This window comes from Manis pentadactyla, chromosome 12, assembly GCF_030020395.1.
Source record: "Manis pentadactyla isolate mManPen7 chromosome 12, mManPen7.hap1, whole genome shotgun sequence".
Taxonomy (NCBI): domain Eukaryota; kingdom Metazoa; phylum Chordata; class Mammalia; order Pholidota; family Manidae; genus Manis; species Manis pentadactyla.
Genome location: NC_080030.1, coordinates 59952409 through 59965424, shown reverse-complemented (window position 1 = coordinate 59965424; position 13016 = coordinate 59952409). Strand labels below are relative to the sequence as shown.

At 41.9% G+C, this 13016-nt stretch overlaps 1 protein-coding gene across 1 annotated transcript in view; it reads right to left on the bottom strand.

Moving 5' to 3' along the window:
- The window catches only part of SAMD3 (sterile alpha motif domain containing 3), a 41864-nt gene extending 30711 nt beyond the window's left edge, over nucleotides 1-11153 (bottom strand). The window contains exons 1-4 of the mRNA XM_036903813.2: nucleotides 11086-11153; nucleotides 10776-10875; nucleotides 9926-10115; nucleotides 7008-7115 (exon numbers count right to left, since the gene is read on the bottom strand). Coding sequence (XP_036759708.1) covers nucleotides 7008-7115; nucleotides 9926-10115; nucleotides 10776-10854 — 377 coding nt within the window. The 5' untranslated portion in view covers nucleotides 10855-10875; nucleotides 11086-11153. The remainder of the gene's footprint in view (nucleotides 1-7007; nucleotides 7116-9925; nucleotides 10116-10775; nucleotides 10876-11085) is intronic.
- Between the last annotated feature and the right edge of the window lie 1863 nt (nucleotides 11154-13016).

The window sequence follows — 13016 nt, the reverse complement described above, 5'->3', positions numbered from 1 at the left end:
GCTATTTCGTAGTTCAGAAGTACCAAAATCTGGTGGTTCAGGATTGACCTGAGGCAGGTTTTTAAAAATTAAGTTTCATACTACTAGACTTTTGGATCCTAACTTTACAGAGAAGAGCACATATCTTCAGAGGATCTTTTTTTGGAGGCATGGAGGTGGAAAATTCACTTCTCAAATCTGGCCCAGAGTGCTGGTTGTATGTGTTTCATGGGGCAAAACCTCCAGTGACTTGGTCTTCTCCCAACCCCGTGTCACCGAGGTTATGGTTTGCCAGTTCCTCCACTATATAGCCACATAAAAACAAAGGTTTCCTATCTGTAAGGATGCAAGTAACTTGATTTATCACTGACTATCACAGTAGGCAAGGTGGCTCACTGAGGAACGTAGAAAACTGGGCTTCCAAATAAAACTGGTGAGCCCTCTCCTCAAGAGGCTATATTACTGAGCTGTTGTCCAGGCTGACTCCCGTTGGGTGTTTACCTCTATGGAATGTGAATGTAAAAGTAGTGAGAAGAAATCCTAGCTTTATCAGAATCTGTTTTTTCATCCCACTGAGCTCTATTGAGGAAACCTGTTGGACATCTCCTTCAGAAAGCTGTTCTCATATTTGTTTTTTATTCTGGATGATGGTTCCACCATCATCCAGTTACTCAAGTTTGAAATATAGATGAAAACTTGTCACATAGCACAGGGCTCTCTCCTCCCCTCCATCATTCAAGTCCTATTGATTTTATATTGAGATATCCTTTCCATTCCATTACCACCGTCTTAGTTTAGACCCTTAGTTTAGACATCTCTCGCTTAAATGTTAGCATTTTAATAGGTCTCCATCCTCCTTTCACCTTTTTCCACTCCATTCCTTACTTCACTACCACACAATAAGTGAAAACTCCCGTAATCTTTAGCAGTGGTTCTTAACTCTTGTTACATATTAGAATTATTTGTGGAACTTAAAAAATACAGATGGACAGGTCCCGCCTTGTCGTAGTTAGGGCTGCGATACCAAATTACCATAGACTGGCTGACTTAAACCACAGATATTTATTTCTCACTGTCCTGAAAGCTGAAAGTCCAGGATGAGGATGCCAGCACAGTTGGGCTCTGGTGGATGCTCTTTACCTGGTTACAGAAGGCTGTCATCCTGCTGGGTCCTCACAGGGCAGAAAGAGAGCTAGCTAGCTCTCAGGCCTCTTCCTGTAAGGGCATTAAGCCCACCCATGAGACATCAACCCTCGTGACCTAAGTACCTCCCAAATACCATCACATTGGAATTAGGGTTTCAACATGTGCATTTGGGAGGGACACAGATATTCAGGTTATTGCACACCCCTAGAAATTCTTACTAGTCTACTGCCTTGCTACTCAAAGGGTAGTCCTAGAAGAGCTTTGACAGTACTTGAGGGCTTGCCAGAAATGCTGAATCTCAGGCCCCACCCCGGCCTCCTGAACAGACTGTGCATTTTAACAAGATTCGTGGGTGACTTTTAAGTAGAGTTTGGGAAGCACTAGTCTAGGACACTGATCTGGCTGAAGTCCTCCAGGTGAATCTAACATACAGTGTGGGTTAAGAAGTGCCATGCTCAATGGCATGGCAACAGCCTCTGTACCCCTGCAATGGCCCCTCACCAGCCCCAGCAACTGCGTCCTCTCTGCCTCCATCTCTCCCATTCCAAAAATACTCCACACAGAATCCCCTATGCTGGTTCAGCTCCTTGTACCTTTGCACATCCTGTTCCCTTCCCTGTGAATGTCCTTTCCCTCTCCTGCCCCATTTTCCTTTGGATAAATTTCTAGTCACCTCTCAGAATCTTCCCTTGATTTTTGTGAAGCCCTTCTGCTGAGGCCTTCTCCACACTCACTCCTCTGAAAGTTTTCTCTCTCTCTCCTTTGGCTATTTCTGGACCCTGTGCATTTCTACTTCAGCCTCTCTTTCTCCATATTTCAGTTGTTGGCTTACATAGCTGTCTTGTCTACTAGGCTCTGAGTTCCCCTAGGCAAGGACTAGATGGGCCCCCACCTCACCCACTACCTAAATAATACCTAGTTACGGTGTGTATTCAATAACTTTTGGATACACAAAGAGGGGGGAACTAGATTAGAAATCAAGCTTACTTTGAATATCTCCAAAAGCTCTTATTGGACTTAATGGATTGGACAGGAGTCAGAGAACTCTTTTATCAGTTACATCAGGTCCATGTCCCCTGATTCTTCAACTGTTGTTTGCCTGGGTCCACAGATTTCTGGCACTGAAGGAAAATTTGGTTAAATTTAGTGAGCCGATATTCCTCACATCACTTGGGTTTCTGTTGAAGAATCATCTAGTCAAAGTCGAAGGACTTGCCTGAAAATCCCGTCCGAAACAGAACCCACCTGCACACTAACACCAACACACACACTGCCTCTCACACTCTACCTGGCCCGCCTTTTCCCTTTTTTCTGTGTCATTGGTCTTAAATATATTTATATGTGTGTGTGTACATATATATATATGGCACTTAAACATATTTATAATGTAGTGTCATATTTACTTTTTTTTCCCCTTCATTACAACTCAAGCTCTGAGAGATGGGAGGCTCGATCTGCTGCTCACTACTGCATCCTCAGTGCCACACCAGTGCCTGGCACACACTAACACCCCCAGTACATCTTTACATATGGAATGAGTAAATGAATCCCGACTTAGATGTTCTGCAAAGAGAGAATTCTGGGTCAGAGGTAAATGGGTATTCTTACTGCAGGACTCCTCATAGCATTTACTGTGTTAATGTACACTGGGCATCTTTAATCAAGGACTAGAGTTAGAATGGAATACTTCCAAAACATAGAACCTTTAGGTAGGGATATTCCAGCTACCCAGGGAGTAGGAGACAGTGGAATCCTGCATTTCACTCCGAGGGATCCTTGTTGTTCCACTGACCTGGGATTCAGCCTCTCAATGTGGCAATTTATCACCTGTGTTGTCTCTGGTGCACTTCATGGACCTGCCCTTTATGATGTGCTGGATAAAGTACACACTGCTGTAGCACTTCAATCTGAGTGACAGTGCCTACCAACAGTTCAGCAAGTGTGGACCCATTAACATTTGCCTTACTGAGCACAGGCAGATGGGTAAGATCATTCTGTAGCATTTCCTAGTGGTAGCAGACCAAGAAAAAAATAATTTTTAACTATGTGCGAAACCATGACTAATCTATAATTATGCCCAAAGGCATACATCTGTGTACATATATTTAAAGTTCAGGCAAAGTGTTTTTAAAGTAACATTTAGGAAACCTCTACCTGTTTATCCAATTTCATGCCTTATTAGGTACTAAGAGGGAAGCAAACAGTTTCAAACAGTGTAGATGAAAAGCAAAGAATGGCATCGCAAAAACTCCTTCCGAAGTTCCTTCCAAAGGATCACCAACACACGTTGAGGATGGGCCCTTGTAATCCTACCATCAAGAAAGGGCATTTAAGCAATTCAGTAAATAGCACAATGTCACCCAAGAAAACTACATCATGTCACAGCACCCTAGCATTTCCCTGAGACACAGGTTTATCCAGTGGGTCACCCACATCTCTACTAGATGCTTTTCACAAGCCAAAGTCAGGTAAATGGGCTGCCTCCAGAGCCTTCATTTTCATCCTGTCTGCAAATCATCTAGATGGAAAGCTCACGTTCATTTTGGGAAACACAGGAAAAAATATTGCAAGGACAATGATGGCCACCTTGTATGGTGTGGTAACAGCTGCCAGGTACTTGGCCCTCAAGGACTACCTGTGCTGATGGATGTCCCCATTCCTCACTGTGCACAGACCACCTGGCAAGCAAGAGGAGGAGTCAAAATTTCAACATAGGTATGTGAGACCCCAAGCGGAGCACTTGTCCCACCATTTCTCCCTGGCTCTTAAAAGCAACTGGCTTCATGAAAGCCTTGTAGCCAGACACCATCAGCTTTCTGCTTTTAGGTGTGAATGGCTTATAAACTCCAGGAGTTTAACTATGCTAAAAAACAATTGACATATTTAGTATGAATTGTATCAAAAGGTCTAAAAAGAAACTGATGATATTGCAATATTTATCCTGCCCACAAAGATATAGTCAGTCTTTGTTGAATCACACATCCTCAGCTCAGTTTAAAAACTCCTATTAGCCTCTGTGTGCCAGGGACACTCTGTTTACCATGAAAACAAGGGCATGGTCCTTGGCCAGGAGGGATTCCAGCTTCCAGGGCATATAGACTTTTACATGATCAAGTCCATTATCTAATTCTACAAGGAAAGCAAGAGCTACCTAGAGGATGCTACACATACTAGAGCTTCTCACCTGGCCTGGAGTTTCCATGGAGGGGCTTCCAAAAGAGGGATTTTGAACAGAATCTTCAAGGATGAGCAGGTAGGTAAGGGGAGGGAACAACAGAGGCTGACACAAAAGCCGTGCAGCAGGTCCTTAACCAACACTTGTTGAATGAACAGTGCTCCAGGCAGAAGGGATCAAGAGTGGCTACAATACCCAGTAGGGACAGCTGAACAGTACTGGAGCCTTTAGTTTCTTTTCCCTAGATACTGAACTAAGCAATTCTGAGAGGCTGAGTCAATTGCCTGGGATGACTGGAACTGTTTTCAGGGAGAATTTGCTCTGGAGTCAAAGGAAATGGCTAGTCATGCACCAGCCACAGCAAACAGGACAGAGCAGCATGAGTAGAAGGATCAGTCCATCTCACAGAAGAATGAGGCAGACTAGGGAAGCAGAGCAGAAACAGAGATGGCCAATACACGGCTCCAGGAGAGAAGGAAGGACAGCTGCACGCTCTGCCTTCCCAGCACCAGTTCATCTACGCCCAGGGAACGCATGAGTTCTGCCCTTGCATGCTGGGAAATGCTTCTTATAATAAACTCCCCTTGTCTTAAGTTAGTTTGAGTGACTATGTGGTTTTTTACACCCAAATATATACTAAGGCAGGAGACACGAGTTCATTTTTGGCCCTGCTTAACTCTGAGATGGTTGTGGATAGTGATGGTTTTACAGATTAGAAAAGACTTTATGGTTAGAAAGACATGAGGGTATTGGCTCTGGTTTCCAAGTCCTCCTATTTCTCTACATTTCTAAGCCAGTTCTGTTTGCTTATCTCCCTTGACAGGCACTATGAAGAATGACAAACACCATGAGGCACCAGGCCGCTTCGACCAGCTGTATGAAGACATGGGAATACTACTCCTGCCCTGCCGGTACGACAGGACTGATATGAGGACAGAGTATCATCAGAGAGCTTAGAAAGGAGAAAAGACCTACAGAACCTGTCGAAGGCCGCGTCCTCATCTTTCACAGGGAGCAGAAGTAGGGAGAGAAAAGAAGTTCTAAGGAAAGCGGGAATCCCGCCTGGAACAGCGCTGGGCAGACAGCAGCACACTGAGTGGCTCTCCACCTCCTCTCACCATGTTTGGCACTTGGCAGGTATTATCCATTTTTAGATAACAGGCCTCCCAAAAGCACCAGGAGGAAAGGATTATAGTCATTATTCCCACTTTGCAGATTTGTACACGGATTCACAGCAGAACAAGAGTCAGACGACAGGGACCAATCCTCACTTTTCCTGTCTCTACTCACACCTGAACACTTAGGGATGGGATTGCCTGCTTTTGCAAGTTTTATGATGGGCGAGGTAGTTGAGAACTCATAGCTGACTCCACACACGTGGAGCCACAGCAAAGGAAAGCGCTCAGGATCAACAAGCACCCGTGAGCAGAAAGGAAGGGAATGAAACAACCATTAAAATGTATTTACATCTTCTGAACCATAGTTCAGACCAGGAAAACCGTGGCGACCAAGTCTAAGACATTGCCTTCTACCATCTTGCTCACCACCCCAAACAGGAGCCAGTGGCATGGAGAAAAATGGGCCCTAGCACTAGGAGAGTTTAAAGAGCTGGGACCTTTGTGCCCAGGGAGAGGGGTGTGAGGTTGAAGGTGGTAGAGAGGGGAAGAGAACAGAGAGGGCAGTCCAGAGCCAAAGCCCATTTTTAAGAACAGCCTTCCCCTGCACTCACGGGGCTCCAGGGCCTGGCGGCCAGGGTCTGAGGATGCTGCCCTCAGTCCCCTGAGACCCCACTTCAACAGCAGTAGACCCTATGCTGAGGTCAGAATGACCTTTTGGGAAAGCCCCTTGACATCTCTAAATCTCAGTTTTACTCATTTACAATAAATACAGAATAATGCCCACCTTGCAGGATTTGCTGTGTGGATTAAATGACATGATAATATAAAGGGTATTTGAAAAGTTTGAGTACCATTCCCTGGCTTGACTGTTGCCTGATTATTCTCCAATACAAGCTGACATCTCTCCTTTCAGAGACAGTACATTTAAAGAAAAGCATTTGCTCATATGGTCTGCTGCACAAATGTGTGACCCATGAACTTTACAGGCTGGGTGGATGGGAAATGCTGTAGAGACCATCATGACTCTTATACCAGACCCTTCCCACAGTCACCCTCAGGACGTGGTCGGAGGGCCACATTCCAGGGCTGCTTCTCTCAGTCTGTAGCTCCCCTTGTTCCAATGTAGCCCATATATTGAAATACTCTACCACAAAAAAATCCAGTACAGAAATATAAGGAAATGCTTGCAAAAGTAGTGCCCCCATCAGGAACAGGCAAGTTAAAACAACAATTAGGAAATTCAAAACAAAAACAAGGCATATTCTACAGAACATTATTCACTGAATAAATTCTCTGTGGCTAGTAACAAGCACCCTGGACAGTCTGACAGATAAATCCTTTTTTTCATTAACAACATGCACTTAAAAGATGCATGATATCATTTAAAAACTTCACTTGTCCAACACAAAGATCAGAAAACTTAACCTTTATCTTTTACAAAATATCTTCATCGCTTGATAAAATAATCCCCTTCCAGGAAAACAAAGTTTCTACCTAGAAGGTACACTTAAACACATGAAATCTCATTTAAAAAAAAAAGACAAGTATTATTATTTGGCTTTAAAATGCTTAGAAGTTGGCACCCTCACCTTTGTTTCAGTACTCTTTGGTCAATTAGTCTATTATCAAGGTTTTCAGTTGGATGGAAAGATGGCATCTGCTCCCCATGGTTGGCTGGATGGGAGGACTGCTCATTCCTGTCATCAAGAAAGAAGAGGTGGGTCAGGGGTTACTCAACAGGAGCCACAGCCATTGATCTGCCAGTAGCTCTGAGGGTAGGGGTCAGGCCAGAGTGAACACTGTGATCTGTGTCCACCCCTAAGCTCCACATTAGTGTCATGACTAAAGGACTCGAACGAAGGACCCTTTGGAGTCATCTCACTCCATGGTTCACACATGCCTTACCGGAGGTAAACTGGTGCCAGGGAACAATGCTGTTTTTACCAATGGGTCATATTTGTAAATGGTGTTAAGATACTCCTTTTCTTTATGAAATGATGGTAATAATAAAATGTACCTTTATTGGTTAATGTTATTATTTGCCAAAAGAAAAAGAAGAGCAACTCTCGGCTCAGATCCCTTCTCTACTCCCTGCAATGTGGGGGGAACTTTCATTATCTGTGAAATTTCATGATCTAAGGACCACACTTCACTAACCCCTCATTTTCCAAGTGATGCACCTGAAGCCCCGAAGGGAAAACAATTTGCTTAGCAGCACAAGCTACTCAGTAGCAGTGCCAGGAGTTGACCTCAGTTTTCCAACTTCCTGTCCAGTGATTTTTCTACCAGCTTCAGTAAGAACAATAACCAAAAGCACCTGCAAATACCCCTACCTATTACATTTTGCTATCATTTGCCTAAATCTGAATAGGGTGCCAAATATACTGTCAAGATGTGGCCTATAAATCCTTTTCAAAATAATATACCAGGCGACCATTAGCCATTGAATGAAACTTGCACTCCAGTTGAAACCCATGTGCAATCTCTGATCTAGAAAGTCATTACACACTCTTCAGAAGGAGTCTTAAGCATCATGTATTCCACGCACTTCATTTTACAGTTGAAACTAAGTAAAGTCAAGTAAATCTCCAAGGTCAGATGAGTAGCTAGTATGAGAATAGGATTTAAAATAAAGTGTTATGATACCTAGCTTCAGGTTCTTTCTACTATATCAAGTTTCCCATCCTTATTAAATCCTGAAAAGATTTAATTAAATATAGTCTCATGCCTCTTTTTATTATCATAATTCCCACCTGACAATATATTTGACAATGAGCAAATATATCCAGTAAGCATTTTAACCAAATATAACCAATAAACCCATCTGCAATTGTGGTCTTGCACCAGAATAATTTAACTTGAATACAAGACAACACAACTCTTAAGGTGAGTCTTCTATTTACTGGGTAGAGTGAAAAACCCCCACTCATAAATTACTGGACAAACCAGTTTTCCGAGTGGTGGCTACATTTGAAAATGTCTTTCTTAATCAGGTTAACAAAGCTTAATATTTAACACAAAACTATTTGAGAGATTTTTCTCAAAGATTATGATACTTCTAACATCAGTCTGAATAGCATGGAGTTAGGAACTGCATTGCTTTTCACAACTTGCTGATGAAGCAGTGGGAATGTCAACATTCAACAAAATCAGTCCAAGACAGTGGTAGAACCAGGAATGAAGCCCAGATTTTCTGGCAGTCCAGCTAGTTCTCATTTACTAGAGAACATTATAAACTGATCTGCAGTGGAAACAAGACTATTTTCTTCCAAGCCGTGCCAAGGCAATATCAAAATTCCAGTCAACTGAATAGGACTTCTAGCTCAAAATCCAACTCATCCAAGAATGCTGGGAAATTACTTTTAGCTCTATTTGAGGTTTACACCCTCCCTTTGCTGCAAAAAAGTAAAGGCACGCTAAGGGAACTTCATCAAAAGTTATATATTGAAGAGTGAGCTTTTACATAGATATGACAAAGCAATGTTTAGGTGAAATCCTTCAAATAAATCAGATAATAGAATCTCCAGAATAACTGTGGACCATCCCTTCAAGCTTAATTGTTCCCTTCCTTATCCCAAGTATCCAAATATTCAAGAAATCAAATTACTTAAGCCAGGTCTCTCTAACATTGTATTGCTTATCAAAGAGAAAGACAGGAAGATAGATTATCACAGATATAATCTGAAAAAAAAGAAGCCATAAACATAGATTTTATGAAACATCATAATCTTCTTTTAAAAATTAATGACTAATTGGTCTACAGCAACTATTTAACTTTAATACTTGCAAAAAGTCTCAAATATGGAAAACCCAAATCAAAATGCCTGAAATGATCCTGGGGCACAGATTTGTAAAGCAGAAAATGTAATTATATAATTCCTTTTCATTGCAGAAGTCAGTAATAAAAAACAAGCAAATAAAAGCATTCCTAAATCCCAAAGCCTCCACAGATTTTTCTAAATGACTTTTATGGGATTCTATCATAGCATTCAGTATTCAAGAATACTCTTGAGAAATTAGAAAATCCACTGTGGAAAGAGTCTGTAACAAATTATATTGTCAAGTCCTCTAGAGGAGAGTATAAATTAGTTATCATAAAGGATCCTTCTGGCAAATAGATAAATAAATAAATAGTTTTGGGAAAAGCAAAAACAGTTAGAAATGCCTTTCCCATGCCCTGATTGTAAGACCTAAGCTGCAGGAGTCCATTTCTGCTTGTGTTATGTGTACGTTTCAATGGCTTGTTACTAGAGCTTTCCATACAGGACCTCCCAGTTTATAAACTTCTCTAACAACGGGAGTGTTTAACAATGGTATGTTAAAAAATCTATCTTAGCTCATAAAACTTTGCAAAAAGTGTCATTTACACAGATATTAGAAATACTGTACATACAACCTAGCTGAAAACAGTGGCAATTTTCAAAGAGGTTTGAGCTCCAAATGTCATGTTATCATGATCATCGGGAAAGCACAGCATCGAAAATCAGGCAAGCTTGAGCAGACTTACTCTGGGCTCACTTCTGCTTGTGTGACCAGGGTTGTTTCTCTAGGGCTTCCAGGGGACTTCAGTCCTTGACTCTTCTGCTTATATTTCTTAATTAAGTCCATCAGAACAGCCTGATGTCCAATTTTCTTTACTAGTTGCTGAACCATCCTGTCATTAAGCGCCAGAAGAGCGGCCCCGCTTACCTCTTCCTCTGGGAAAAAGAAAAACAAAACAAAACTCCCTCGTCACGCCTGCCTGGGAAAGCACTATAAAACACAGCACTCTGAGCAGGAAAAATTATTTCTGTTGCTAAAAAGCATCATCTAAACTTGTCCTCTGCCATTAAAAAATAATGTGCATTTTTGACTAAAATAAAACACTGGTACTACATAATTTCAAATTGATGTCTGCTTCTAAGAAAGTACCAGAACATGGAGCCACAACAAAAACTTTTACTTACACATTAACACTTTCCCCCCTTCCAAGTCTCTCTAACAGGCATTGTGCTCATAAAGAAAAAAATCTTGGGAAATTGTTCTTAATACTACCTCCCACGCAATATTCAATACTTGTAAATTCAACACTGCACAAAAACACATGCTGTATTATTTAAGGATAAAACAGTATCATATGCATATATCAAATATGTATTTTAAGTACTCTTAACATTTTATTTTATTTGACTTTATATTTTTTTAATATTCTCCTGTGGATGCTAGGTCAAACGCAAACTCTGCCACAGTCAGCGAAGAAATGAAAGTTCCCCATTGCAGAAACTCCACACCCACGTTCACATGCATCAGGCAACAAAAGTAATTAATGGTAACAGAGGACACTCAATTAACATTTTTTGAAAGTGCAAACAACTCACCTTGAAACCGATGAACTAGCTCTCCTAAGTTTTTCTCCACCAACCAACTACAGACCTGATCAACTGACCAAGTGTCCATTGCTGTGTCCTGTAAATACACCTGTAGAACGAAAGGTGAGAAGGTTCTTCAGTTTTTTCTTTCTGATTGCTATTCTTTTCTTTTTAATAGGAAGCCTTCTAACCTCAGCTCCTTCCTTTGCTGGACTTGTATAGACTCTCAATACTAAGCTTCTTTACAGTTACTGTTTTCCAAACACACATCTAAAAGTTGCAAATAAAAGAAATACTCTAAAATGAGACCGATTTGAACCTATTTCCAAGTCTCATCTCTCAAATTTCTTCACCTTCTCCTACTTTTTTTCCACCGGCATCCCTCAGCTTACTAACAGACAGCCAGAGATGTACAATGGTACCCAATGCTATACCATTAACACCCAGGTTTCTTCACAAAGAAAAGAAAGGTGTGAAATTCACCACTACTAGGCTCATCAGGAAGTGGTTGACATTTACAAAAGGGGGTGGGCAGGGGAGGAAAGGAGGAAGGATCAGATAAAAGGCTGTCAGAGATACTTAGTAAACCAAGACTGGTTAACCCCTTGCAGCTCCCCAGCCAGGAAAGAGCTTGTAGCTGTTTCTGATTGCTTTAGTTTAGCAAAAGGAGGAGTAGGAGCCAAATTGCCCAGGAGAATCTGAATGTTTCTTTCCTTCCTTCCAACAATATTCTTACATATTCCATTCAGTTCTGGAACTTATTGAACAAGAAAAAAACAGTAGGTTAAAACTGAAAAGAAAATTTTGTTGGGTAGATTTGAAATAGGAAAATAATTAAATAATTATTTTTAATAATTATAAGTGAAAGAAATGTCTACAAAGTTTGCAAGATATAATCTTTATTCTGTTGTTTTTGCATACCACTACTCTTCAGCAACTGATTAGAAAACTTAGAATAAGTATGCCAATTTCAATAATTTTTTCCCATTTCTCTTAGGTAGCTGTAAATTTGGGGAGAGGAAAACCCGCAGCAAAATATCTCTAAAACCAAAATCAGTCAAAGGGAAAAATAAAGTTTAAAACCCATTTATTGCTTACAAACTGCACTCCGGGGCTGTCTCTCCTGCTCCAGCAGAAGCTAGCAAGCAAGGACCTCCCCTTGACCTCTCAGATTCAGATAAGCGCTTGGTTGCCCAGGTAATTACCCACTGATAAGGAGATGAACTTCTCTCCACCCCTGAGGATATGCAAATGTACTAAAGCCAGGCTAGATATTCTGGAAATATTACAATTTTACCCACAGGCCACCCCTCCAGAAATCTTGCCTTACAATCTACTCATTCCCCCTCTTCCACAATGGCCCCTGGGCAAGAAAACTGGAGCACCAGGACCTGACTAAAGACATAACAATAGCAACAGCAATAAAATCATGACAATCCTCAAACAGGAGGATTCAGCTAGGTTCAAAGTTCCATGCAGGTTAAGTCCATAGCTCGCCCATTCATAGGCAGGCAGTAGCTAAGGGTTCAGAGCAATCATCATGTGGCAGCTGCAGCCAGGGGGCGCATTCAGGCCACAAGGACTGTAGGAGAAAATAACCTTCAGGGAGATAAGATACATGTTTTAATGACACCAGCATAGGCAAATCTTGTCCATCAGGTAGGAGACATGCAAGAGAGTGGTCATGTGATAAAACAGTGGCAGGAATGGGATCTCGTCCTCGTCTAGCATACCAGACTTTCACCCCTCTTCCTGTAGGAGTTACAGATGGGTCAATATATAGGGTTATGGAAGGTCCATGTACTGGCCATAAAGATAAAACAAAACTTCTCCACAGGATGGTCTTACCTCCTGGACATTTTGGGTACAGTACCATGATCTTTGGGGGCCACTCAGCTCTTACTCCAGGAATACTCATGAGACTAGCTTCCAGGCCTTTCCCCCAAGGTGCCAGAAGGCCAGCCATTGCTGGTCCATGTGTTGAAATATCCAGGGCCATGTCCCTTCAACAGTGTCTCCAGGGCTTAATGCAGCAGGGGCTGGCAGCAGAATATTGCTCTGCTGGCCATATCCTGGCTTCAAAAACTCTTCTTTAGTTTGGACATACAATTGTATAGGAGAGGCGGCAGAGTGTGTGAGCACATCCACAGGGCTCAAAGCTCCTTTGCGTGGCTTCACATTCAAATACCACAGCACTGTCCATAGGCGAGCTGACCAGCCCCGTAGACTATTGGTGTCCAACTTCAGGTC